The following is a 27,850-nucleotide window of genomic DNA, read 5'->3' as shown; positions in this document are numbered from 1 at the left end:
CGCAGCTTTACATACTCCTGCAAATCACAGATGCGATGGACATTGGGGCGGACCAACTCATAACCCTGGTTCTGGGCCTGCGTAGTTAAAGGGTTGGTCCTCTGTCCGGCTCCCACCACCACCAGGGTGAACTCTCCAGCCCTGTCCTGTCTAGTTCACCCTTTGCCAGATGAACAAGGGGCGGGACCAGTTCTGCTTTCATGCCCTCAGTTCTTCCACAGCCGCACCATCAAAGCCAGCTCTGCTGTGTTACCCAGGCAAGGTGCAGTGGCCACTGTCCCGAGTTCTGCAGCTGGAGGAAGGGTGGGGTCGGGACAACGCTCCCGCTCTGATGACCTCAGGGCCAGCTCTTCCATGCTCATGTTCTCAGGGGCAGCTCACCTGCTCCTGCCAATGGGGTCAGCTTCTCCAGTGCTGCCCAGGAGAGATGCAGGGCTCACTTGCCTGAGTGCTGCAGCTGGTAAGGGGGCATCAGCTCCCCCGCCCACCACAGGTGGCAGGGGCGGTGACAGGGTGGGTAAAGGTCTTTAGGTGAGGACATGTGGTAGATGGGAGAGAAGCCACAATGACATAAAGTGTCTTGTTGACCAAGAGACATAATCCATGGCTCACAGCCACCCTGCATTCACAAAGGGAAGAGAGTGGTCATCTATGGTTGAGGCTAGCTAGTTCCCATGGTTTCTATAGGATTATAACTACATCTTTGACCTTCTCTAAAAGTCAGATGCACCTACAGCCATGGCATCCTGCTGCTGGGAAGAACTGCCTCCCTTTACCTCTTGAAGTCAGGTAGAATCCATTAAAGGAGAGGAGCGAGCCTTTTGGGCTCCCAGTCCAGTGCTCCTTCTGGCTCTGTATTGTCTTGCCATGTGGTATGGGGTTCAAAACTATTTCAGTTTTCAATTGTTATAACAAAATCCCCGAGGCTAAGTTCTTGATAAAGAAAGGTAGTTTCTTTTGGCTCATAGTTTTGGAGGCAAGTTGTCCAAACATGGGAGGCCATGTTCATTATGTTGTATCATAAACTGGCAGACAGTATCATGCCATGGAACCACACATCACGGTGGAATGGGATGTTCACAGAGAATGCCAAACACTGAGTGGTCTCACTTTATAACGGCCTCTTCTTACGGTAATTGATTTAATCTCCCAGGACCTGACCCACTTTCATTAGACAGCCATTAGTCCATTTTGAGGGTGCTCTCATCATGACCCTAAGACCCACCTCTTCTTAAAGGTGTGATGGCTTTGGGAACAGGCTTCCAGAATGTGACTCTTTAGGACACGACACATGCTAACCGTAGCAGGGACCAGGGCCTACACAGCTTTCCTTCCTGAGAACTTTTGAATTTAACGTAAGAAACAAAAGTGTGCATAGTTTGTTGGAGACAGAACCTGGTGTTCCCTTGTTTCCTGGACTACCTTTCGGCCCCCACAAGGACAAAGTCAGGCTTCATGCTAGATGTACATGCACGTGTATCTTCAAGCAAGCTGGGAAACCATGACTGTCCTCAATTTAAGGTGATGAAGCCAAGGCTCAGGGTTTAGGAGACCCACTCAGTTCTGCCGGATCTATGCTCACCACGCCCTAAACTGCAGAACAAAGAACATCCAATGAAGCTGAGCTATGGGAGAGTTTGGCTTGGTTCTACTGTGGCAACTTCATGAGGTCCTGGATGTGAACACAAGTCTCACAAACTTCCAGGTAGCTATGGAAACAATGGAAAAACTCAAATTTCAGCAAATGCCCATGGAATAATGTGAACTTGATTATATTTAAAAAATACCGTGATTGGCAAGTGAAAGTCTACCATCCTTCATGAATGTTTCAGTTTGTTTGAGACAGTCTCATGTTGCTCAAACTGGCCTCAAACTTGCTATTAACAAACATATCTTTTAAAAAAAAGCAACAGACTTTCTTAATTTATACGTGTGTTTGGAGCATTGAGTTTCTGCTGTCAAACACCATCTCTAGGGAACTTTTTTTTTTGAGCCAGCAATGAATTCTCTGCATGGGATAAAAATGTGTTCATTCAGCTGCTGTTGCTGGTATAGACTTGGGATGACGCATGGCAGTTTGCAAGTCTACTGGGTCCACTTAATCCATGGATGGCCCCAAAGATCAAGTGGAGTAGAGAAGAGTAAAAACATTACTCTTACTAAATATCAAATTGTTCCCTCTGAGGACTTTACACCTCAGTGTACCTCAATATATATGTATATTAATTGTATATTAATTATACAAGGGTAATAACACTCAAAAGATTCTGACAGCAGGCAAAAGTAGAATTTCTTAATCTGAATGCACCAAGCCTAACATTCACTCATGCCTCGGGGATGAAAGCCACCTATATTTTTTCATAAGCACATAGGGTAAGATCCTCTGACACTCCAACAATTGGGCATTGTTAGTTGTTAAAAGTAAGCTCAATTGGGCCAGCTTAGCTCCTCTTGCTTCATTTCCCCATTTCCCCGTGCCCATTTATCCATGAAGAACACACCTAAAACCTGCACACATGAAAGACATTCTCTTCAGAAAACCCAGCTCAGACAACAAAATGCATGGGTGGGCGGGGCAAAAAGAAATGACAAGCTTGCAGGTTTTATTAGTTCTGTGAAAGACGGACACCGGGATCCCACAGTATGCATTCCAACAGGCTCTGTCATGAGATAAGCCAGAGGGGGCCCCGAGGGTGAAGCGTCTTGAAGAAGCTGTCAACTGGGAAGAACCATTAAGTCCATGATCATCTAAAACCAAAAACAAGCTAAACACATAGTAAACTTTAAAATACATTTCCATTTTTAATTTACAAAATAAATAACAGCAAATATGAACAAAAGTCTTCAACACACATCTCCTTAACTGTCCGTGTATGAAATCCAATTATTTATAAAATCGTGGTGAGGAATTTTGACAGGACTCTGGGTGACCAACCCATAAGAGGCGGCTAAGAGATGAGCTTGGGCATGTATGTGGGAGACCAACCGCGGCAGGGTCTGAAGAGTCAAGTAGAAGTCAATATCCCAGAGGGAAAACGATTCCTCTCGCAGGTAACAACTAACGGTTGGACTCTGAACCCAACCAAAGAGAAGCTGCACTTTTTCCATTTTTTGCTGCTTCTGCTGTGCCAAGACTAGAACCCAGGACCTCGCATGAGCTAAGCCAGCAAGCTACATCTGCAGCCCTTCCAATTTAATTCTAAGTAACATATGTAGAGAGAAATGAAAATGTCCAGGAAAGCAGTAGGCGCCAACTTCCCAAAGTGCACACCAAGGAAGTGTGATCCTTAACAGGGGACTGGAGGTCTAGGCACAGTAGGCCAGGTGGGTGACCCTGAAGACTATGATCCATCCGCGGCTGCAGAGGATCAGGACAGTTTGTACCAATACCTAAAATAGATGGGAGACTCATTAATATTCACTAAAATCTTCTGTCCATAACAGCCAGGCCTGGGAGGCTCTAAGCACCAGTGGAGGATGAGAAATGTGGATTCCAGTTCAGACAGCAAAAACCTGTGGGCAGAAGTCTCGCTTCATTTGTTCCTTTAGACTCATGAAGGCCATGACAGAAAGAACCTGGCCAAGTCCACACAGTATCAAATATGTAAGAGACAAGGAAATGGACTTGTGATGTGGTACATTATCTCTGCCATCTTGTGTTGATGGGGTGGGTCTTATCCCCTTCCCATTATTACCTGAGAAGGGTAAGGGTGAAGGCACACACTGGGAAGGACCTCCTAACTACACGTCACAGACTCGTGACACTGACACTCAGCCCCTTCTGGGATAGGGACGCCATGTCTGTCTGGGAAAAGGTCACATGCGTGTCTAGCTATCTAAGGATGTCTGTCTGCACTCCTGTGACTTGTGTGCTCACTGTATATAAGCTGCATTTGAATTGCAAAATGAAAACGTGCCCCTTAATCTGGGGGTAACTGGAAGGGAAAGAGTCAGCTTGGGAATCAGTGACAAGGGTGGTGACCATTCCATCTGAGCTCTTGGAAGACGCCTTGTTTGATCCAAGGGATCTGCAGTGTGGCTAAGGGTATAATGGGCATCCCTGGCTGGAGTCAAGCAAGGGGTGGAGGTGGAGGTGGAGGGAGGAGGCCACTCATTGCCAAGCAGCCTTATTTAGGGCTTTCCTCTTCATCTAGCACTGACTTTCCGATTCAATAGCATACCGGAGTGAACTGCATAGCAGGTTGTTTATATCAAGTGTGCCCAGGGGCAAGTATTGTGTCTGTGTCTGGCCTTCAGCAACTGCGTATTGAATGAAATCTTTCTTTAAAAAAACAAAAACAGTCTCAAAGCAAGGCAGTTACCATGGAAGAGAGGGAAAGAAAAAAAAAGCAATATAACAATACCACGAACTCACAAGCCACCAATCAGCATTCATTCATAAAGACTGTGACAATCTCAGGGCTGATTTCAGGGCCTTTGAACACTCCAGGAATGTTAGCAAGGGCAGTAAGAACTGGTTTTTCCTGCCCTCTGCTTCCTGTCCCTTCTATATTTAACACCATTGCAGTCTTCAACTTTAGGACAGATAAAGATTTTTCTTTTAATCAAATGAAGTCTGGCTTCTGCGCTGGCTAGTTTTATGTCAACTTGATGCAAGCTAATCATAGCAATGGAAACCCTAAGACAGCTTCCCAAAGAAGTGAGTCTCCCAGTGCCCTGTAAATCGGTACCTACAACATCACCCAGAATCCTGTGTGTCAAGGCAGCAGAAAGCTATTATTTTCATTAATGTGCACAGGGAATCATGGAAAAAATGCCTTACTAAAAAAAAAAGTAGGGGAGAAGGGAGGGTGCACCTCTGGGCATTGACAGGTCCAACTCTGCTCAGAGACCAAACTCAAGACTCACTTCTACTAATCTTCAAGAACAGGCCGGGCATTTGCTCTTCTTTTCCTACCCAGCTTCTGTGTTTCCACAGCAGCCTGCAAAGCACAGTGACATCTTCAAATCCTTCTTCTCAGATGCCCCAAGCTCCATGGGACCTTCCTGCTTCTATCATCTTTCTGGGACCTTCCTGCTTCTCTGGATCTTTTCCCTTCAAATGATCTTCAACTCTTAAGAGCCCTTCCATGCAAATGGTGCCCAAGGCCACCACCTTTCAAGGAAGAGACGCACACCTGAATTCACGCTCATAGACCTTGAAGAAAAATCAAATCTTACCCAGGTCCAGGAGAGGAAAGAGAGTCACTGACTGCACGACCCGTTCCATCTTAATGGTTCCCCATAAGCGCCCATATGGAGATAATGTCTCCACTTTGGAAACCGAGAAGGTGAACGCCCAGAGGATTTCAAATGTGACGTTAACGGCAACACCTTTGCATTTCTGACTGAAGTAGTTTAAAATGTCAGAGCCTGTGTGTTTTCCATGATCGCACGTGGGTGCTCCCTGACAGAAGTAAAGAATGGCAATTTGTCCGCATGGCATTTCTAGGGCAGGCACACTAGCTTCTCTAGTACTGTGCCAGGCACATCCCTGGCTTTTGCTTCCTTGATTCCCGGTGATGAACCAGGTGCATCTCTCTTAAGGAAGGCGGTGTAGAAAGGAGCTCTGCAAAGAGAGCAGCAGGTGGGCAGGGGCAGTCTCCCAGCTGAAATCCCTCTGCGCCCTTGAACCTGGAAGAACAGACTCAGGACAAGGCCACCGACCAATTCTAGAATGCCCAGGGTAGACCCAAGCCATACAGGAGATTTTAGTTTTGCCATCAACACCCATGTCTGATAGAACTATCTGGAATTTCTCAGAAACCATTCTAGCAGGGGGCTAGGCACTCAGGACTTTGTAGAGGTGTCTTTTGGATCTATGTGTTATCTTGGGTACATCCTATGTGAGCAAGCTGGGCTGTTAGAAAAGCCTGTAGTCTACTTTCTATGTGTAGCTCCAAGTTTCTTACCTACAAAATGAGGTGAGTGTGTGTGTGTGTGTGTGTGTGTGTGTGTGTGAATTTTAAAACCCATCTAACTCAAAACATTTGTACACCTTGTGGTCATTTGTATAGACATAATACTTGGGCATCCAAGTCACCCTAATTTTTCCTTCTGAAAGGAATAGGGACATTAGTACCATTAGCAAGCAATCAGATTAATTCTATGATCAAGAGGAATAAATAATCAAAGGGACTATTGCACTGTGTTCTCCATGGTAAATCAAGTACCAGGCAGGGACCACCTCATCGGGCCAATAGGGCCTGGAAATGTAGCTGGAAGAACCATGGCTCCTAGGTCCCTCAGAGCCCAGGGTTTGAGCTTAGAGAAAAGAGGAGGATGAGAGCCTGCAAAAGACTTTCAAAGGAACCCAAGGCACCATGTGATTGCTGCCTGGTGGGGGGACTCTCTGGCCTTTTGTCAGGAGAGTGCCAGGATGTGAGTCCTCGGGATCTCAGAGATGCCTTCCTCACCTGACAGCGGCCCCACCTCTGCTACACACAGGTGCTCTTTCCTTCAAAGGAGGCAGTAGACATTAGGGAAAGAGAACCATGGCGGCTCCCAGATTGTCCTTGGTATCTGGCTCTTTCAGGAGGTTAGGGATGCAGACAGGAGAGAAGGAAGGAAGGAAGGAAGTCTTAAACACAGCAGTTCAGAAGCAAACTGGAAATCCACTCAGGAGTCAGTTGCTGGGCTGTTCTCCTCTCTACCAGTGCTGTGTCACTGCAGGATAGCTGGCGGAGGTATCCACAGACCCAGCAAGTCAGTGTTTGAGGCCAACATGCCATCGTGGAAAAAGGGGAGCACTTGCTTGAACGTCTTGCATACAGATGGCCATTTCTAGAAGTTCCATGGGCTAAAGAAGAGGTGACATGGCCTTCAGACGGACAAAACAGTTCCGGGCTGGAGAATCGTCTCGTTGCAGACAGCAGTGCTGGCTGGGAGTCCTGCATGGTAGCTCACCCTTTCTGGGGGCCATTCTCGGGTTGCATTGGTCCAAGGCACTCAGAGGTGCGGAGCCAGCGTGAGTAACACCTTCACTGAGGGCCTGGCTCAGAGGAGAGGATGCTTGACTTTCGAGCCTTTGGAGGCGGTGGGGGTGGGGCTTTGGCATCTCTGCGGACAGGCAGGGGAGGTGCAATCTGGGGAGAAGACACTTGGGATTACAAACAGTCCTTTAAGTATTTCCAACCTATCCTGCTCCCATTCCATAAGATCGATTTATGGTCAAGCCCATGAGCATTTATACTGTCTATACAAGACAGAAAGGGAATGACACTCATTGGCCTGTTCTCTCTAGCTGAACACACACACACAGAGCTGCATCACCAACACTTAGGTACCTGGCATCTACTTAAGAAGCACTCAGTAAATAGTTACTGGAAGAAGGAATGAAACCCGTCTGAGGCTACTACAGAACAAACACCTGTCATTCAGAAGTGACACTTTGGTGTGAACTTGAACTCACTCATCTCACCACCCGTGTGTGAAGCGGAGAACATGCCTCCTTCAGTCCCACAACCAAATGAAGCCGGCTTCTGGCATATTTCCCTTCTCATCCCCTGAGGCTTCGGAAGTGAGCCAAGCACTGGCTACCGAGTGTGGCTGTTTGTGTGTGTGTGTGTGTGTGTGTGTGTGTGTGTGTAAAGCCTCTCCTCTACATAGACTGGACGTCCAGTGGTGTCTCCTCAGGGATGGTGCTTGGTGGCCACACTGACGGCAACCTGCAGGTTCTTACCTCAGCTGAGTTTCTCTGGCTGCTCTCATATGGCTTGCTTTTGGGGGGAGGTGGAGGAGGGACAGAAGCCTTCAGCCCATCTGTCTGCAAAGATGGGGAGCCTGGAAATGATACGAAGGAGACAGAGTGAAGGATTTACTTAGGATTTTCATAAAAATAATGCTTGCCACCAGCACCCCTATACCGGCCTCATACGCATTGCTGTAGCCAGTCTGGAGGTTCCTCGGAAAGAATGGAGAAGACCTTGCACCCTGCCCAACCATGGTTGCCTTTGATTCCCCAGACAGCTTCAAATGGAAGCTAAATTCCAGTGTTTACTCTTAAGCCGGGAAGAAGAACATTTTCTAACTTTAGGAAACTGTTCTCCGATGGACTCTTAAGTATTTAGGGCAATAAGTAGGCTCTGACTGTAGGAACTCTTGACTCAATTGCAGGATGCATCCTCCCTACAATGGGAACCTTTGAGTTTGCAGTGCTACATATGCCTGGCTCTAGATTAATAGCAGCATACAGGATGGGTCTGTCTTTTTATCCCTGAAAGGGTCTAGCAACTTTGTAAGTGACTTGTGGTTGGGAAGGGATGGGCAGGCCCTCAGGATTGCTTGAAATAAGCTCAGCCTCAAAGCCCAGTCCTCTGACGATGCCAACGGCCACTGAATCAACTCTGCAAGAGCCTCATCCCATCTTTGGCCCGTTTGATTAAGACTTGCCCAGATTCACAGGTGTATTCCACTCCCCAGGAGAACGAATCTAGAAGACACAGAAAGACTCACTGAGGGTCCTCGTGGCTTTGGGAGTGAGTGGAGGTGGGCTCAAGACTGCGGGCTGCAGGGGCGAGGCACTGTGGAAGGGTGTCAGCCGACTGTCCACCAGCTGCAGACTCTTCGGCCTTTGTGTTTTCTTACCCGGGCTCTGAAAACAGAGAGGGAAACCGAAAACCTTAAAATTTCATGGTGGACTTGGCAGACCTCAGTGATACCCTGAACAGCCTTAAATGCCAGAAACTAGCAGAAGGGCTTAGTTAATTCCAAGGGGCCTTTTCCTTTCTGTTCTCAAGTGTGTGTGCGCACATGCATGGTAGGGCCATGGGTTATCTTCTTCTACTCCTCTCCCCTATATAGCTGAACCTAAAGCTCCATGTTTGGGTTAGGCTAGCCAGGCGCTGAAATCACGTGCAGGCTATTATACCCAATCCTCACACTCGGTGTGACAAGTCCTTTACCTACTGACCCCTCTCCCTACCGTCTCCAACGTCATTGTATTGTCACACAGCAGGCACTCGGCGTACATACTTGTCGAGAATGACATTGAAACACAGATAGCTTTTGGTCTGGCCCCTGGCTTGATTCTGACCACACACTGTGCCATCTAAGCTGGAGGCAGGCAGCCTTGACCCTTAGTAAAAGTGGGTCTCAGAAACACTTAACTTGGCGTGGCTTATGTGAGGCAAAAAGTGTCTTTTTCAAACGTTAAAAAGTGCAGTGAAAAGGTTTGCACCGACTCGCGAAACACGGTGGCAAGAGCCGCAATTCCAAGTGCCACCCACGTGTTTACGCTGTGGGTATGAGATCTCGTGCCAATATTGACTTGGAGACTTGAAACTTTTCTTCCTGCCATCTGTGATTTGACGTCACCACAGGCTGCTGTGACTCATTGCTATGCAGTGAATGAAGATGTGCAGGCTGAGGGGCAGGCGGTGCTGCCCCGCCAATGACTACCTGCCAGTGGTCCCCCGCCCAGTGGTCCCCCCTGCCAGGAGTGCCCCGCCCAGTGGTGCCCGCCAGTGATTGCTTTCACTTGTTCTTTCTTCTTTCGTTTTTCTTTTTTTTTTTCCTTTTACCATTGTATCAGGTTCTGGCGCTTTCTCTGCAATGACTTGAGACTTGCTCAGACCCCAGTCTTTTCTCTTGAACTTGCTAATCCGGTTTTCGCCATCTTCTTTGGTTGGCAGATCCTCAACTCGAGCACCTGAAGAAGCTCTGCGCTCAAACAGTGGCTCCAGGATAGACCTGTCAGTCCGGAAGGTCAAAAGTCACGGATTATCTATCCCAGAATGATACACTTTACTTCAAAGCACCAGCAAGACCCTCAACACCACTGTCACCTAACTTCCCAAGTTCTCAGAGTCCAATTACCAGACAAACAACTCAGGGTAAAACGTACAGAAAGGAGGTTATTATTCGAAAGAGAGAAAATACGAGTGAATATTTACCACTGCCCTCCCGTGTGTTAATATTTGTTCTCTTGTGAATATGTGCATGGGTACAGGTCACATGTAGGCATGTCAGCATGCGTGTGAAGGTCAGAGGTCAACACTGGTTGCCTTCCCCTATCACTTTCCGCCTTCTCAAGACATGGCCTCTAGCTGAACCCAGAGCTCACTGATTTGGCTAGATTGCTGTTAGAATCCTCCTGTCTCTATTCGACCCTGGCACTGGGGTTATGTATGTGCGCTGCCACATCTCCTTTTGATGTGGGGCTATGGATTCAAACCCAGGTCCTCAAGCGCATGCAGTAGGCACTTTGCAGTAGGTACTTTGCTGGTGGAACCACCTCCTCAGGCCCCACCACTATTTACTCTATAGAGTAAATAGTGATAAAAGACAGAGCCCATATGTAAAAGAGTAGCATATATCTCTAGCTTCTGTAGGGGCCACAGCTCGTGGTCTGGGGCTGGAGGGCCTGCAGCATTTATTTGCTGGGTAACCTGGGCACGGCATCTTAGGCTCCTTATCCGCAAAAACGGGACAACATTTGGCACCAGCAAGTGTTTGAGAAATGTCCTCTAGGCATAATAATAGATTTCCAAGTACCATAATGAAAACGGGTCCACTCGGCATCATGATCAAACTCTACACACAGAGGGGAGAGATGGAGACACGACATACATGTTGTAGATGGAAGGCAGGTATCTTTACTATCCAAAAGTAGAAAGAGGAGCCTAATTTTTAGAAATTACAACGTAAGTGGGTATTTCACGGAAAAAAAGTGCAAAATCTTCAAGTTTGGTTTCATTTATTACTATATAAGTTAAAATAAGGTATTTGAAGCTGAGAGTGATGGCAGATGCCCATAGTCCCAGCTACTCAGCTAGCTGAGGCAGGAGGATCACTCAAATTCAAGGGTTTAGAAATAGATTGGGTAGTTTTTGTTATTTGTTGTTTTTGTTGGTTTTTACATTTTATTATTGAGTTTTAGCACACACACACACACACACCCAACCCTGGATAATAAGCTCATGTACATGTCTCCTGTCATCAACAAAGATCAACTCAGAGCCTGTCTTGTTTAGTCTACATACCCAATTACAGCCCTCGCTCTTTACTAAATTACTTGAGAGTTGTCCTATCTACCACATTTCCAGAGGGCATTTCTATAAGACAAGGTCTCATTTTCATAACCACAACCCCATCATCATGCTTACGACTGAGTCACTCCCCAATCTCATCAGACAGCCAATCTTCAAGCTCATCATACACAATCTTCAGATTTCCAAATTCTCTCACAATTTCTTAAATGGATGGTTTGACTGACTCAGGATCCAGTCAGGAGGCAACATCTGCATTAGTAGATGTGCTTAGTAGGTCACTTAAGCTCTTAATACTCTAGGTCTCCCAGGATTAAGTATTGTTACTAGTTATGAGAACACAGGAAGGAGAAACTCTGGGGAGGTCTGTCTGAGGCAGCACTGACATTTCTGCAGATGTGCCTTCACACTCCAAGCTCCTCTGTCTAGGTTTCTTGTTGTTGCTCTTATTTTTAGTCAAGGCATCATTCTCTAACTGTGATGGTTTGAGTAAAAATGGTCCCATGGGCTCATATATGCAAATACTGAACCAGCAGGGAGTTGCACTATTTGCAAAGGATTAGGGGTGTGGCCTTGTTGGAGGAAGTGTGCCAGTGGGGGTGGACTTGGAGGTTTCAAAAGCCCACACTAGCCAGTCTGTATTATCAGTTTCTGTCTCCCTCCGACTCTGTCTGTCTGTCTTTCTGCCTGTGGATCAGGATAAAACTCAGCTATTGTTCTAGTGCCATGACTGCCACCTTGCTCCCGCTGTGCCCCGCCCCCATGATGATAATAAAATAACCCTCTCTGAAACTGTCAGCAAGCCTCCAATTAAATACTTTCAAGATTTGCCTTGGTCATGGTGCCTCTCCACAGCAACAGAACAATAGCTCTGAAATTTCAGAAATTCTCCTATCACAGCCTTTTGAGTATTGAAATCACAGGCATGAGCCATAACACATGGTTGAAAGTTCTTGATCTCATTTCAAGTTAGTTTCTCCTTTTAAAAGTTCTATCTATCTAATCTATCTGTCTATCTCTCTCTATCATTTTACTGCATTTCAGCAATATCCATCTATCTTGGGGGGGTGTTGAGACAGGGTTTCTCTGTAGCTTTGGAGCCCATCTATCATTTTCTCATATACTAGCAACATCTATCCATCTGTCTGTCTGCCTACCTACCCACTTACCTACCTATCTAATAGTCGAAATGCCCAAATCTTTCCTCAGGGCATTTTCCAGTTGTTACAGTTTTCATCTGAACTACTGACTTACCTAGCATTTCCTATTCATTCGTTAATTCACTTGCTGAACAAACTTCTGTACTTCGATTTTGTAATTGAACAAGATAATTTAATCTTTCCATCCTCGCAGAGCAAACCCGTAATTATGTTCATTTGTTGACAAAAAAAAGCGGTATCAACTGATGTACATAAAGGAGTGACTCTCAACATTTCTCTTAACTGCACTCGCAGTTGAAAAAGTACTGGAGAACTGAATTCAGCCAGCTCTCCCTTGGCTGGCCGCTGGTGAAGGATGCCACGGTGTAGATATGCACTAGGATGTCTGCACCCAAAGGAGGCGCACTGCATTCTGGGACAGTCTTTGTCAAGACACAGCAAATAAAAAGAGCCACATTAAGAGAATGCCATCTGAATAAGCACAGAGAAGAACACGCATTCATATGAAGAGTGGGGGGCTGGTAGGAACCGAAAGCCCACTTCAGCTCTGAGGTGGTACTGGTGGTTAGGAGCCAGGGACAGCAATGAGATCTGGGGGCTGGGAAGGTATCTTAGTGAGTAAAATACTTGTACAAGTGTGAGGAGCTGAAGTCTTTACTAGTATCCATGAGGACCCAACACCCATGTGAGAACTGCTGGGCAAAGCAGTGAGCACCTGGAACCCCAGCAAAGATGGGGATTCTGGGCTCATTGGCCAGTCAGCCTAGTCACAGGTAAGATCCAGGATCAGGGAGAGACCTTGCCTCAAAGGATCAGGTGGAGAGAAACTTAGAAAGGTACCCTGATGCCAATCTGGTCTCTGTACATGCTTGCAAGAGAACATCTACATGTGCATGCGGTACACACACACACACACACACACATCCACGCGTGCACACACACACACACGAAACTGTCTACTGATGTTCTAATAACCTGAACGTTAAAAACATGCATGAAGAGTTTGTGTGTGTGTGTGTGTTGTGTGTGTTCTATCATCTTCTACTTTTAGCATTTTGCACCACGTTATTCTGTGATTAACTGACAAAGCGAATCAAGTTTGAAAGTGTTTTAAAAATGTTGCACAGGAGGAGAAATTAAACTGTGTCTAGAAGGCACCTGTGTTCAGTAGGTGGTAAAATATTAATTTATTAATTCATTCTCTATTTTCAGTAGCGGCTTTGTCAGTGACGTTCCTCATAAAGAATATGAGAAGCGAATGAAGTCCACAACTATAAACTAAGTCTCCTCAAAGGAGTGGTGTGCAGATACACAGGTCTCACCGTGGCACCCAAAGCTAAGGTCACGAGGTACCGTCTTACCCTCCCCAACTGTAACAATCAGCCTTACCCATCAGATCCTGGCCGGGAGGGTGCATTGTCAGAAGAGTTGGAGGAAGTGGAGACCACCGAGGAGGCCACTGAGGTGACAGACAGCCTACGCAGCGTGGAGGACAGGATGTAAGGCAGTACCATTGAGCCTGCACGGCTCGGCTTCCTCTCTGTCAAGCTGGGTGGCTAAAACACAGGCAATCCTCAAAGTCAGCAGCCTGCAATGAAGCCTGCAAGCTTGGGGCAGCCACCCTGTTGCTCTTTTGAACCTGAGGAATGTTGACCTAAGAACAAAGTCTAAGGAGGCCAAAGAACCTAAACCAAGCGGCGTGAGTCTCGGGAAGCCCTGGATGCTGCACTTTCCTGACAAATGCTACCAGGACCGACTCCACGTGGTATTCTATTAAGTTTGCTTGCTAACATTGGCTTCATCCTAGCAATGATAGAGGATAGTGGGTTGAAGGACGGCTCAGTCTTGTGGTCCAGGAACGTGGGCACAAAAGACACACGTACCTAGTCAGCACTGGGGGGAGGGAAAGTGTCAGGAAGAAGAATGAACCGGACACTTTGGGTGGGAGACAGAATCTATGTAACTTAGCCTGTCCTCGGACTCACAGCCATCCTTCTGCCTCAGCCCCCTGAGTACGGAGATAACAGACATGCATCACCACCACCCCTGGCAGGACTGGGTACGTGGGTGAGTGAAAGAGGCGACAAGGTAGTGGGAACTCTGATCTTCTGAGAGAAACTCTAGTGGGGGGATGGGCAGAGCTCTGACTGGAGGAAAGAATTTGAAAGACGGGGGTTCACCACAAGAAGACTGCTAAAGAGGAAAAGGGGAAGTCAAGGACGAAAGACTTACAGCAGTGAACCAAAGCCAATCACACCATCAACTGTGAGAGGGGACATGATAGTGCCAGGCTTCCCCTCAGTTCCTGGGGGAGGCAGGGAGGAAACTCGCTATGACGCAGGCTTAGGATGTGTGCCAAAGATGCCAGAGAATTCAGTTAGGTGCACACACACCGTAAAATACAGTTTACAATCCTCCCTTCCCTTAAAAGGTCTGGCAACCGAGCTTTTATCAACGTAGGAAAAGATTTGGAAAAGCTATAAAAATTAGGCAGGGCAGAAGGAACCGGCAGTGTGTGGACCAAGGAAGTCTTCTCAGAGGGCCTGCCAGCCAGCCACCTGGATGAACAGTGTAGCTGGCCATTTGTTAAACCTGAAGCTTGGGCCCTGCCCCATCCCTGGAATCTGAAGTCAGTTGTCCGTGTTTAACAAGGTCTCTCTGTTGAGAAAGTTGGTCAGGTTTGAGGCTCTATGGCTGCAGGATGGCTTGACGACTGAAGGGGGAACATGCTCTCTCCTGCCTGCCCACTTCCCTGTCATCACAGGTATCGCCACACCTGTGCCGGTGTGACTCATTTGGCATCTGGAACCCGGAGCCAGAGAGAGACCAAGGGGAAGCGTGAGCGCCATTTAGACAAAGCTTACCAGTGTTATGACCCCATAGAGCTTCTCTACTTTCTCCTTCAGCTCACGGAAGCACGAAGACAGCCGGTCATGCAGCGGCTTGAGTTGCTCCGTCAGTTTCTCCCCGTGGATGCGGATCCCTTCCGTGAGCAGAGGAATCTGGAAGGAAGGGCATGAAAAGGATGAGGCGTGGTTTGGGAAGAGGGGGCATCTAGATTTGGAGGTTGGGGCAAGGTGGGATGGAGTTGGCGAGGCCAAGTGACAGTCACAGAACTATCTAACGGCAACGCCTCCTTTCCATCGGGGCTTGGGGACCGCGACACAGGAACGGAGAAGAGCCGAAGACTAGAGAGTCTGACTGGCCGGACGAATACAACTGACCACTGGGGTAGGCACTGGTCTTAGACTCAATCTGATGGCTGCTTTTCTAGAAGTTTTTATTGAAATGATAAGACAAAAGAATTAGACCCATATGTGCCAGCCAGAAACACTGGCTAGTAAACCAGATTACAGAATTCCTGTGTGTGCCAGTGTGTTTGTGTGTGTGTATGTGTGTAAATGTGTGCTTGTACATATGGAGGCCACGGGACAACCTCTGCTGTCATTCCCAGATGCCATCCACTTTTTTTTTTTTTTTAAGAAAAAAAAAATCTCTCACTGGCCTGAACTTACCAGTGAGGCTAGGATGACTGGTCAGTAAGTTTATGAAATTTGCCTGCTTTAGCTCCTCAACACCACACACATACACACACACACATACACACGCATGCACATGCCCACACACATATGCACAGAAGGAAAAAGAAAGAGGAGAGACAGAGATAGAAGGACAGAGACTGAGAGAGAAAGGGAGGCCAGGAAGCGGCCTGAAGCTACATGTGAGCTCTGGAGCCTGTCTTAGTGCCAAGTGCAGTGGACCCCCTGGACAGTACTGTGCACAGCTGGCCAGCTGCACGCCCCCCTGGGTACATACTTGTAAGGCGATCAGTCGCTTGAGCAGTTCCACCTTCTCCTGGTCCTCAGGGTGTTCCTGTAAGTACTTCTCCGTAAAGAAAGCCTAAAAGTGGAGCACATGCAAATGTTACTGAGGACACACTCCTAATGGCCGCAGAGAGGCGGCCAGCTTCAGAAGGGAGGAAGCCTCTTATGCAGAGATAGAAGGTCTGCCTGAAAACTCGTCCCTTTCACAGGACAGCCTCTACTGCACAGTGAATGATTCAGAAATGTATATTAAATTCCTGCCTATATATGGGATGGCTCCCTTAATCCCCTAAGTTGGGAAGCTTTCTCACTATGCAGTCGCCTGCAGCTCAGAGAGGGGACCTGTGTCTTAGAGCATACAGCGGCCAGTAGAAAGGCACGAGAGTGACAGGTGACAGAGCCTTCACTCGTCTGGGCTATTGTGTATAAATGGAAAAGAAGTGCCATCCAATCTCCCGCCTCCTGGAAGGGGCTTCCTGGCCACACAGATATTTATATCCAAGAAGACTCCCCAAATATTCAGCCACTGAACATGCACCGTAACAGCTGTGATTCCTGTCCCTAACAATTGTCCTTCACCTGGACTGACATCATGACCTCCACTATAAATGACACTCTAGCAAATCCTATCTCATGGTCAGGATGCTCTTATGCCATTTCGGAGTAGCTGATGTAGCATGCAGTTAGCACATGCATGAAGCTGCGTGGCAGTTCCCAGATGGTTACGGACCAGTAGGAAGTGGAGCCTTGCTGGAGGAAGCCCAACACTGGGATGAGACTCGAGAATTAGGCTTACCCCATTTCCTGCCCCCTTTCTCTGTTTTCTGTGCATGGATAAAAACGCAATCTGCTAGCTTCCAATTCCTGCCGTGATGATCGGCCATCCCTTCCTGCCGTGATGGATTCAATGCCTCTGGAGCCATATGCCAAATAAACTCTTTTGGTCATAGTATTTTATCTCAGCACCAGTAAGTTATACACACCGAAACTGTCTTTTATCTGTACAACTTGGCTCAAGTCAGGCTGGAGAGTCCTGGACATTCAGTTTACATAAAGCATCTCAGCTCTTCCTAAGCGCGGTTTCAGTGGAAGCGTGTCCTGGGCTCTGGAACTACCCTGAGCCGTCTTCCAGAGGACAGAATGAGGCACCAGGGCCTGGCACTCTTTCATCAAGATTTCATAGGACAGTGTGAGGCCAGGGACAACCCTTGTGTATTTCCAGAGGAAAGAGGCACATTCGTCTCGTGAGAGCCGGGAGCTGGACTTACCTTCTCATAGTTGGAGAACCCCCCCATGACAGCCGGGTCCACGATGCCGCTAAGCAGCATGGAGAGAGGGTGCACAGAGAGGGACTGGTCCCAGGCGTGTTGCTGTACACAGTTGCTGACCCTCTCATTGGTCAGCTCCATGGTTTCGATGGCATTCTCCAACGGGCTGATTTCTTCCTGGGGAATACAGCACATGGGAGAAGGACCTGTCATAAGCTCCGCTGCAAAGACTGAACAAACTTGATCCTTCTTCTCAAGGGAGAGAAATTACCCACAAGCTGCAGGAGCATAATACTGAAGAATCTGTAACTCACCATGTAAACCAGGCTGGCCTTGAACTCCCAGACATCTACCTGTCTCTGGGTCTCAGGTGCTGGGATTAAAGGTTTGCACCAGAACACCTGGTTTTCCATATATTTTAACTCATCTCGGGATGACTGGTAGAAACTAGAGCTATAGAGGTGGCTATTATCCAGGGAATAAGCCAGGGGAAGAGTCTGTATATACACAGAATAGAAGCCCCTCTGCTAGACCTAAATACACAGCACACAGTCCACAGCTGAGAAACCCATGGTTGGCTAAGTCGTTGAGAATACGGAACCACATATTCTGGGGGTCCACTGCAATTCAAAGCTTGTAGGAGCGTGTAGCTTTAGCAGGAACTCAAGATGTTCGAATAATGATACATGTCCGGACATGTATCCGGACAGAAACATGTCCGGATAATGATAAGAGCACACGCACCACACAGGACAGCCACCTGTGCCTGGGTGTTCCAGAGTTGGCTGCGTGGAGAAGGTGGATCCTACACTTGATGGGAAACAACACTGAGCAGTGGGCAGAGGACGCTGAAACCCAGCTCCCCTAAATGACCCAATGCCATTAACTCCTTAAATAGCACCAATGTCTATTTTTTTCTCAGAGTTAGAAGGAGACAGATGGAGGTGGAGGGACATGGATGACAACATGAGAGAGAGAGAAGGGGGTGGGCAGAGGTGAGAGAAGGGGAAGAAGGCTATGGAGAGAGCTAGACATGAAAGGAGATGGGTGCACATGGGTGGGAACTGACTGAAGCCAATGGAGGTAGATGGGCATGGGCCGAGATAACCGCGGGTGCGCAGAAATGAGAATGGGCTCCGTAGTTCAGCGGCTAGGAAGCCACAGGAGGGCCTGAACTCAAGAATGCATGAAAGACTCTGGTTTGCTCAGTGGAAGCCACACTCTGAGTTATGAGGAGCATTGCCATAGGAGACCTTTTTAGTCATACTCCTCAGAGACCAGACAGGAAGAACAACAAGGTAATACCACAGAGAGATGGAGTAAGTATTATAAAGGCTAAATGGCAGCTTTGGAGGGGGGGAGTATGTGGGCAGGAGCTGCAGCAGCGGCACAAAGAGCTGAGAATGAAAGGGGCCTTGGGACAAATGATGTGGCAGACAGGCCGCTCCCCAGAGGCATCCCAGCGATGTTACAGGGCACTGGTAGCCTTATGGGGGGATACGTGGACAAGGCCCCTTAGACCGTGAAAGAGTCATTCTCTGAGTGTGACCTTTTGGGTTGGTGTTGTAACATCAGTTTTACAAAGCGACCCTATTATACAAGTGAGCGTCTTATTTCCCCCTCTGAAAAACAGAGTTGGCCAGAGGAGGCAAGTCAAGCTGGTGCAGACTGCAGTGGAGAGGAACAAAAGCGGCCATTGTTTCTGCAGACAGAAAGGTTCCCACCGCACGCACCCTGCTGGAGGAGCTACAGATTCAAATGACTCACGGTTGAAATCTGTTTGACTTCGAACCACTTGAGGATCCCAGGGAAGGTGTAGGCTGTTGTGTATGTGGTCCTTTCAATCCACATTGTCTGGGGCAAGAAAGAAAACACAAAATGAAACGGCGGTCAGCTGCTAGGTCACCTCTGACCCCAAAACCTCTAGCTCAAGTTGGGTGACAATCCATCCTCATATGTCTTCTAAGGAATGGAACCCAATTCTTCATAAAAACCCAAGGATCGTGGGCTTTGAGTCTGCCTGGGGTTAATCTCCTTGGGCCCGTTCATTCTAAAGATGGAAACTTGAGGTCTGGGAGGGATGGGTGTGTCTCGCCTAGGGTCATAGCAGCAGCAAGACCAGCAGTAGAGCCCCGATCTGAGACCTTCAGTCCTGAGATGACAGCCTGCTTTGTCAGTAATGAACAGTTAAACACTCTCCTACAGGGGAAGCTCCAACCTGCTGTGCTCGCTGATGAGGAAGAAGACACTGTGCCTCCTCACTAGACGGCAAAAGGGCTGGAGAGATTGCTCAGGCTGAGCCAGGCAAAAGACCCAAGACTGATCCCCAGCTCTTATGCACAAACTCAGGGGTGGTGGCACAAACTTGTAGTCCCAGCATTGGGGGAGGAGAGATGGAGGGAGATTCCCAGGGGCTCCCTGGCAGCCAGCCAAGCTAGGCTGGTAAGCTGCAGCCCCAAGGAAGGACCCTTTGTCCTAATAACAAGTAGAGAAGCTCCTGAGGAATGACCCCCAAGGCTGACTTCTGGCCTCTGAACGCTCATGTGCAATCCCAACCCCTACCCCACTCGCAGAGAAGACAAACCAAGTGAACTCACGGCAAACTCATTTTCCGGGTCCTTTTCTCCTTTCCGGAACGGCCGGGAATATCTGAACTGCTGCACTTCGTTGGCTCTGTAGTAGCTGGAAAAGAACAGAGCGACTGCATTGGACCTCACGGAACCAGCCCGCAATGACGCGCCTGACACACCTGACACTGAGGTTTACCTCTGCGGCCGCCAGGGCCACACTGAGCTCCTGGGACAGTACATACCTGGGTTTCGTACCACCTCTTCCTTTTCATACTTGAGAGTTTATTTTACGGCTCCTAGTTTTAAAGGGTACGTTACACCCAGTACGTACGGCAGCGCTGCTATAGGGCTGCCAGTCAATCTCACTGGCATGTTAGCTTCTCTAGGGGCAGAAAGCAACCTTGAACACTGGGACCAGCAGGTCCTCAGAGATACCCGAGTATTGTGTGGGCTAAAGGCTCCTGCGCTCACACCAAGTGAAGTTTAGCTTTCCCTCTGTCTCAAAGATAAAGCCCATGCTGCTTTAATTTGATAAGCTCTCTCATCTTGTATGCACAGCAATAAGGAGCAAGCCTTCCAAACCAGAATGGATGACAAAGGCTTTGCTTTCTATGCATTCCAAGGCAAGTCTTGCTGGGCAGCCCAGACGGGCCTTGAATTTGCCGCTCTCTTTCCCCCCACTGCTATGGTGGCAGGCACTCGTCCTGGCCCACCTGACTGTCTTCTATGAGAGAACCACTCACTTCAAGATCTGCTCTGGAACTGGTTTGTCCTTGTAGCCGGGCGGCAAGCTCATCACGGGCTTCACGGTGAAGCACTGCAGGTCTGGGGACTTGTTAAGGAAAAGGCTGGCCCTGCAGGGGCCCCCAGGCAGTGAAGTCCCGGCTGTCACCTCTCATCTCCTCTCGGCAGGTGCCAGCACCACACTGAGATGTGCTCCCGCATACACTGTTCCAGGACACTCTGTGCGGCGAGACACCTCGCAAACATCCTTGCCGCGTGAAACAAGTACGAGGAAACAGGAAAGTATCCGGAGACTGACAGCCAGAGACGCTTCTACGTGATTCCTCCTGGGTATGCATTCTCCCGAAAGAGCTGGACTCCAGGGCCCAGGGAAGCAGATGCTACTGTTGATGGAGTGAGTCCCTTCACGGGGACTAAGTGTTTTGAATTTTTATCTTTCACATGGTAAACTTGCAAGACGGATCATTATTATTTTCAGCAGAGGAGAACTCAGAAACAGTGAGCAGTAGAAACTCAAGATTCCACAACAGGGAAGTGAAGTCAGACCCCCAAACCAGCGTGGGGTAAGGGCTCCTGCTTGGATGGGATGATTAGCATTGGAAAGGCTTTCCCCTGGCACAGACACAGCCTGCCCTCTGGACCTACAGGCACTGCACCCGAAGGCAGATAACCAAGTGAAGATTTCCTTCTGTACCAACCCTGTACAGACCTTCCCCTCCTTGTCCTTATCTTCTAAATGACAGAGCATGACAATTTTTACAGGGTAGTTACGATATCAGGAAGTCTAATTCAACTAGGAGGGGCTGTGGAGATGGCACAGTTACCAAAGTGCTTACTGTACAGGCATGGGTTCCAATCCTCAGCACATAGCTAAACACACCTCCACAGAGAGAGAGAGAGAGAGAGAGAGAGAGAGAGAGAGAGAGAGAGAGAGAGAGAGAATATGTATATAGACTATATGCAAAATCGATAACAGCTGCAGACTTGGGTGTCCACGGGTGGTGGGAAGAGTGGACTGGGATGGTGTGGTGGTTTGCAAGGAAATGACTCTAAAAGGGAGTAGCACTATTAGGAGGTGTATTTTGTTGGAGTAGGTGTGGCCTTGTTGGAGGAAGTGTATCTCTGTGGGAGTGGGCTTAGAGGTCTCCTTTGCTCAAGCTATGCTCATTGTGGTACTCAGTTCACTTCCTGCTGCCTGCAAATGAAGATGTAATACTCTCAGCTCCTTCTCCAGCACCATGCCTGTCTGCATACTTCCCTGATTCCTGCCATGATGATAATAGACTAAGCCTCTGAACTGTAAGCTAGTTGCTTTACATTAAATCTTTCCTTTATAAGAGACACTGTAAATGGATGGCTATAGTAAACATCATGAGTGAGGTGACCCAGACCCAGAAAGACAAATATCACAAGTACTCACTCATAAGTGGCTTTTAGACTTAAAACAAAGAAAAACCAGTCTACAATTCACAATCCCAGAGAACCTAGACAACAAAGGTGACCCTAAGAGAGACCTACATGGATCTAATCAACCTGGGAAGTAGAAAGACAAGATCTCCTGAATAAATTGGGAGCATGGGGACTATGGGAGAGGGTTGAAGGGGAGGGGAGAAAAAGAGAGTGGAGAAAAATATATAGCTCAATAAAAACAATTTAAAAAGGAAAAAAGAAAAAGAAAAAAATAAAAACAGAAAAAAAATAAGCATTGTTGTGGTCAGGGTGTTTCTTCACAACACTAGAAACCCTAAGACAGATGCTGTCCTGTAGCCATTGGCTGGGAGGGTACCAAGAGTGCTGCTGGATGACTGGGCATGGTTTCAAGGTCTGCAACAGAATCCTGAACTTCCTTTAAGCACCCCACCTGACTAGGAAGTATATTCATTTGTACTCAACATTTACTGACCATGTCTTCCCCAAAGGCCCCACAGACTTTTACACTGGATGGTTGAAGGATGAGTCTGTGGGCTAACGGCACATCTGCCTGCAGAGGAGGTGCAGCTCTTAGTTTATGGGCCTCGGCCTGGCCCGTCCCAGGGTAAAGAGTCACTGGCCTGCTTTCCTCATGACAAGGATACACTGCTTTGGGGACGACTTGATGTCCTCTCCTGGAGGTGTGGTACTGGTCATCTTCTCAGCGTTGGGGAACTGGGTCAGTAACCTCAAGCTGAAGTCTTCTCGCCTCTCATACTCCTTACCCCGGTAGATGAAGATTTTGTTCTGCAGGGCAGGAAAGCCAAGAGAAGTCATTGGATATGAAGGTGAGGGGGTACCTGGAGCTGAAGATAGATAGAGAAGGCCATTGTGCTCCTCCATCGAAGCTAAGTCCACCACCAAGTGAGCATTCAGTGACCATACTCTGCATACCCAACAGGCAAGAGCAGCGTCTATTGGGTTGATATTGGTTTATCCCTTCTTTCCCCAGGTGACAGACAGACCTTGGTGGTTAGGATTAAGAGTGCTATGAACATCCCTACAGTATTTTGGCATGACGAGATTTCTACTGACTTGAGTAAACCCTCTCTGTCATGAGCTCTTTCAGCAAGGGCCATCTTCCTTAGTTACACAGTTTAAAATTTACATTACTATGTTAACATTTAACTCCCCACCTGGCCCCCATTCGCTTGTGGAATCCCTGAGGGCAGAGAGAAGTCTGGATAACTTCAGGACATTTCTGCTTCTTCCCAGATGCCTAGTACAGAGTGGGCAATCAGTAGACCCTGAATGAGGATCCATTGCTTTCTCATTAAGCCCTGCTAAGAATCTGAATGGCCTTTGTTTATCTCTGATCCTGTGGCCTCCATCCCAAGTGTTATGATTTAAGACATATATCAGCATACCCAGTCTATGTGGTTCTGGGACTTGAACCCAGTGCTTCAAGCATGCTAGGCAAGTACTCAACCAATTGAATCACACCCCCAACCCATTCTATGTTTTTAATTAAGACTATGAGAGATAATATATATTTAAACAAAGCTCATGTCTGAGAGTGTTCTTTTTAAAGTTTTTGTTTCTCCAACTCTAAAGTCACTGTGACAGTATTTATGCTTTTGAGAGGAAGAAAAGGGCCTCTCCTGCTTGCCACTACAAAACTGTTGTTTGCTTTGGGGAAATGTTGGTCGTCTTGTTCTTGGGAGATCTGATTTCAAAGTAGCCCTCACTGGAAATAAAATTAGCAACCAAACAAAACACATCCATCCGCAATCGTCCAAGTCTGGCCAATGGATTCTGCTGATGGTGTTTTTCCTTCTCTTCTTGCACCTGGGAAAGTCATCGCCCAGAGGTTCTGCCAGAATACCAGTGGTGTCAGGGGTGTGGGGTGAAGAGGCCAGTACTCAGGAAGAGGTCTCCCTCCCTGACCCGACCTCCCACGGTGGAAACGTAGGCCAGCAGCTGCTGCTGCCCATCTGGGAGAGAGATAAGTCTTCTCTCTCCCCTGAACCCCACTCCTAATGGCTCTGGGGACCACCCCCAGGCTCCTCACCCGCAGGAAGGACGGGAAGCCCTGTCCATAGTACCCCACTGCAAAGTATTCAGGCTGCGGCCTCATGGCCTTAATGATGTTCTCATAAAACGAGGCTCTTTTTTTCTGAAAGACAAAACAACACATTCCGCCAGGAGGTTACCAGGAAACTGTCAGGGGAAGAAATAAAAGAGAAAAACAGTCAGCTCATTTGCTGTGCTTTCCCATGTAGCAGATAAATGGAAGGTCTTTGGAGACCACCTTGTAGGCCACAGATTGATTCTGTTCTGGGATCTGATGTTGGGGACTTGGGACTAGGAAGGGACTGGGAGGCCTACACGCACTTCCTGAGATCCACAGGCAGTATCTGAGCTTAACCAGGCGTGTGAGAGGAGATGCTGAGGGCTTTTCTGCTCTGAGCAGGTGACTTGGATAGCCACCTTGGGCTTGGACAATGACCAAAAGGAGAACTATCCATTCTTCAGTCTCTAGACTCACTGTCTTTTGATGCTTTACTATGAATTCTTTGAGACAGGGTTGTATGTAGCTCAGGCTAGCTTCTAGCTCTCCATATAGCTGAGGCTCCTCCTGTCTCTGCTACCCAGGTGCTGGGATTACAGAAATGCAATACCACGCCTGGTTTTATGGGGAACCAGGGATTGAACCCAGAGCCTTATGCATGCAAGGTAGATGCTCTACACTGAGTTCCATCCTTGGCTCTTCTTTTCCTTTGTATTTTGAGGAATATTATATTATAAGGAAGACCTCTTGCAGCCTCCCAGGCTGCTTTAACTTGCTCTGCAGGGAAGGCAGAACTTGAACTCACTATGCCCCAAGCATCTGGGATTATCATTCTTGTTCCACAGCCATCCCGACCACAGTTGACATGCTCTGTGACCATTCTGGGTGACAGTCTGTCAGAACTACATTGTCTTACTTGGCTGACGGGTTGTCAGAATCTTAACTCAAGCGAGCTTAGAAATTATTGAGTGAATTTCTGGACTCTCAATGGCAGAAGCTGGTAATGTATATGAGTTACATCTTCACTAAAGGCCTCTGACAAAAAGATCCCTAAGGGTAAGATGATTCTGTGGCAGTGATGACCGGATCCTTCAAGGCCCCTGCTGTGAACGTTCTCTCCGCTGCCATGCAGTGGGCATGCGGGTGGCTGCACATGGGTGCTGCTTGTTTGTAAGGGCTGAACTGTGCCCGCAGCTGGGCTTAATACGCAGGCTCGGGGAGCTGTCAATGCTGAGCCTTTCTGTGACATCAGAAAGAAGAAAGGTGGCCACAGCCACTTGGATTCTGGCAGAGACACTTACAAGTCCTGGTAAGCACAGTGGTACTCTTATGGGGGAAACAAAGCCTGAAGGATGGGCGCCTTCTCATTGTAAAATTATATTTTATTTAGTGTGAGTGTGTGTGCACAAACACATGTGTCATGGTCCAGGGTCTGAGGACGACTTATATTCTGTTCTCTCCTTCCAACATGTGGAACGTGGGGACCGAATTTAGGTTGTTGGGCTCGGCAGCAAGTGCCTTTTCCCACTGAATCACCTCACTGGCCCATGACAAGTAAACTTTGATGAACATATAGCCAGAATAGGGCGTCATCGCCCAGGGTCAGTGTCTTCAGGGTAGTCTTCTTTCCCAGTCCCAGGGGGACTTCAGGGGGAAGCCACAAGGAGAACAATGGTAAAAGCTTTTGAGACCACACAACCTTCATTTTAAAGTCAAGTAAGGTTTGCAACCCATATACCAAGCTGTTCTTAGCAGCATCCATGCTAGAGCAGCCCCACTGGCCCAGACTTACCAGGAGACTGCCCAGGCCCTCGTAGTCAAATACTTTGCTCTCGTAGGTCTCAGCCAACTCTTTGCTCAGTTTAATGGCTTTCTCCCACATCTCCAGAGGAAGGAAAGCAGGGTGAGATGTGCGCGACACACAGTCACAGTCCTCAGAGCTGTCACCTCCCTCGGGAATCACTGGTACTAAGTAGACAGGCAGGCTAAACATCTGTAAGGGACCCTGACTTGCTACACCCCCTGATTAACTAACCCTTCCTTTCCAAATGGAAGGATACGGCAGAGTGAGTAGCTCTTCTCTGAAATGCTTGGGGCTACCAGTGTTTCCAATTTGTTTTTTTTTTTCTTTTTAAATTTGGAATAATTTCTATAGACATTACTGGTTACATGACCCTTAATCCATAATGCTCCCGACTCTGAAGCTTTCTTCAGGCCATGCTGATATTCCACAGCCTTAGAGTTCAGAACACTTTCCATGTTGGATTAGAGGTGGCCAACCTGGGCATCGCGGGTATGTTGCCCAAAGGTGCCTCCTCCGGCCAATCAGCCAGGACACAAGAGTCTCCACTGAAGCGGTTTGGAATTTAAAGAGCAAAGCACCAATGGCAATGCCAAGGAAGGAGAAGTCATGGACCCAAGAGTGTGGGAGTGTGGCTGGGCGGGACAGGTGGCTGGTGTGAGACACAGCAGCAATTAGATACAGCAATCTCCTGTGTTCTGTTATTAACCCCATAGGGGCTACCCTGTGCTCCTCAGAATTTTGAGCCAGTTTCAGCAGAAGTGTGAGTGACCTAGAGCCCCTGACAGTAATGCCGCCATCATAAGTGAATGCGGTTTCTAAAAATAAAAAAAAAAGTTATTTTTTTTCTTCTGTGAATACATGAGTGTGTATTTGTGTATAAGTGTGTGTGTATGCACATGTGCATACATGTGGTAGGGCTGTGTGGGTGTGCTGGCCTGTACAGGTGTGTATGGAGGTCAAAGGCAAATGTTAGAATGCCTCTTCAGAACCACTTATTATTATTATTATTATTGTTATTTTGTTCATTTGTTTTGTTTTCAAGACAGTTTCTCTGTGTAGCCCTGGCTGTTCTGGAACTAGCTCTGTAGACCAAGCTAGCCTGCCTTTGCCTCCTGGTGCCAGGATAGAAGGCATGCATCACCACATCCGGCTCCAAAATCACTTTTTTGTTTGTTTTTTCACCTTACCTTTTTTGATATCGGGTCTCTCACGAAACCCAAAGCTTACCAGTTTGGCTAGTCTGGCTGGCCTGCGAGCCTGGGGGAAACTTACTGTCTCCTCCTCTCAATCCTTTTTTTGGGGGGCGGGGAGGACAGGGCCTTTCCTGTGTGCTCTGTGCTGACTCAGCACTTGGCATTAGAAATGTATTCAACATAATCTTTTTAAAATCTTCTTTATAGTAGTACAAAAAAAAAAAACAAAAAAACAAAAAAAACAGAGAACCCAGCACTCACTTTGCCTTTGTCAAAATAGGATATGATCTCTTGATACAGTTTCTCTTTAAGTTCCTGCTGGGTATAAACATAGTAACTGTCCCGCTGGAGCAAATGGGGCACGCAGGGCTTGTCCGACCACTGCAAAGAGAAAAGGGGACGCGGAGATTAATGAAGCGAAACTCCAGACCAGAAAAGTCAGGAAGCGACTTGTTTGCACGCAGTTGACTCAGCCATATTGTGTTTTAAGTTATTTACTAAACACAAAATGACATAGACGCAGATGCCCATATGTCAGTTTCTCTCGGAAACAAGTGTCACGCCAAATGGCCAGGCACCTGCAGCGTTGCCCGGGAAGAGGGGAATGGAAGGAGCTAGCTAAAGCAGCCTACCACTGTGTGGAAGGCGTCTTGAACACTATCAGATAAGAGAAGTCTGTGCACCAGGTCTGTGACCATGGGGGAGCAGATAAAACAATCACTGCACGTGGACACTCCCTTCTCCTTAGTACACGGTGTCCAGTGCAAAACCAAAGACATAACGCTGAAAGCTAAGAAGCAAAGGAACAGGAACACTTG

At 47.8% G+C, this 27,850-nt stretch overlaps 1 protein-coding gene across 2 annotated transcripts in view; it reads right to left on the bottom strand.

Moving 5' to 3' along the window:
* Window positions 1–2,777: 2,777 nt before the first annotated feature.
* Window positions 2,778–27,850, bottom strand: part of Dock5 (dedicator of cytokinesis 5) — a 173,160-nt gene continuing 148,087 nt past the window's right edge. For both annotated transcript variants that reach the window (XM_050121846.1, XM_050121845.1), the window contains exons 38-52: window positions 27,294–27,413; window positions 25,828–25,917; window positions 24,036–24,140; window positions 22,630–22,771; window positions 20,554–20,635; window positions 19,838–19,922; window positions 19,008–19,094; window positions 17,241–17,417; window positions 15,965–16,048; window positions 15,013–15,150; window positions 13,538–13,704; window positions 9,522–9,690; window positions 8,455–8,593; window positions 7,682–7,782; window positions 2,778–7,085 (exon numbers count right to left, since the gene is read on the bottom strand). In XM_050121846.1, the coding sequence (XP_049977803.1) occupies window positions 6,981–7,085; window positions 7,682–7,782; window positions 8,455–8,593; window positions 9,522–9,690; window positions 13,538–13,704; window positions 15,013–15,150; window positions 15,965–16,048; window positions 17,241–17,417; window positions 19,008–19,094; window positions 19,838–19,922; window positions 20,554–20,635; window positions 22,630–22,771; window positions 24,036–24,140; window positions 25,828–25,917; window positions 27,294–27,413 (1,791 nt within the window). In that variant the 3' untranslated portion in view covers window positions 2,778–6,980. The remainder of the gene's footprint in view (window positions 7,086–7,681; window positions 7,783–8,454; window positions 8,594–9,521; window positions 9,691–13,537; window positions 13,705–15,012; window positions 15,151–15,964; window positions 16,049–17,240; window positions 17,418–19,007; window positions 19,095–19,837; window positions 19,923–20,553; window positions 20,636–22,629; window positions 22,772–24,035; window positions 24,141–25,827; window positions 25,918–27,293; window positions 27,414–27,850) is intronic.

This window comes from Alexandromys fortis, unplaced genomic scaffold, assembly GCF_014885135.2.
Source record: "Alexandromys fortis isolate MF-2015 unplaced genomic scaffold, M_Fortis_MF-2015_v1.1 scaffold_203, whole genome shotgun sequence".
Lineage (NCBI taxonomy): Eukaryota > Metazoa > Chordata > Mammalia > Rodentia > Cricetidae > Alexandromys > Alexandromys fortis.
The sequence above is the reverse complement of the archived record's forward strand: the minus strand, read 5'-3'. Positions and strand labels throughout refer to the sequence as shown.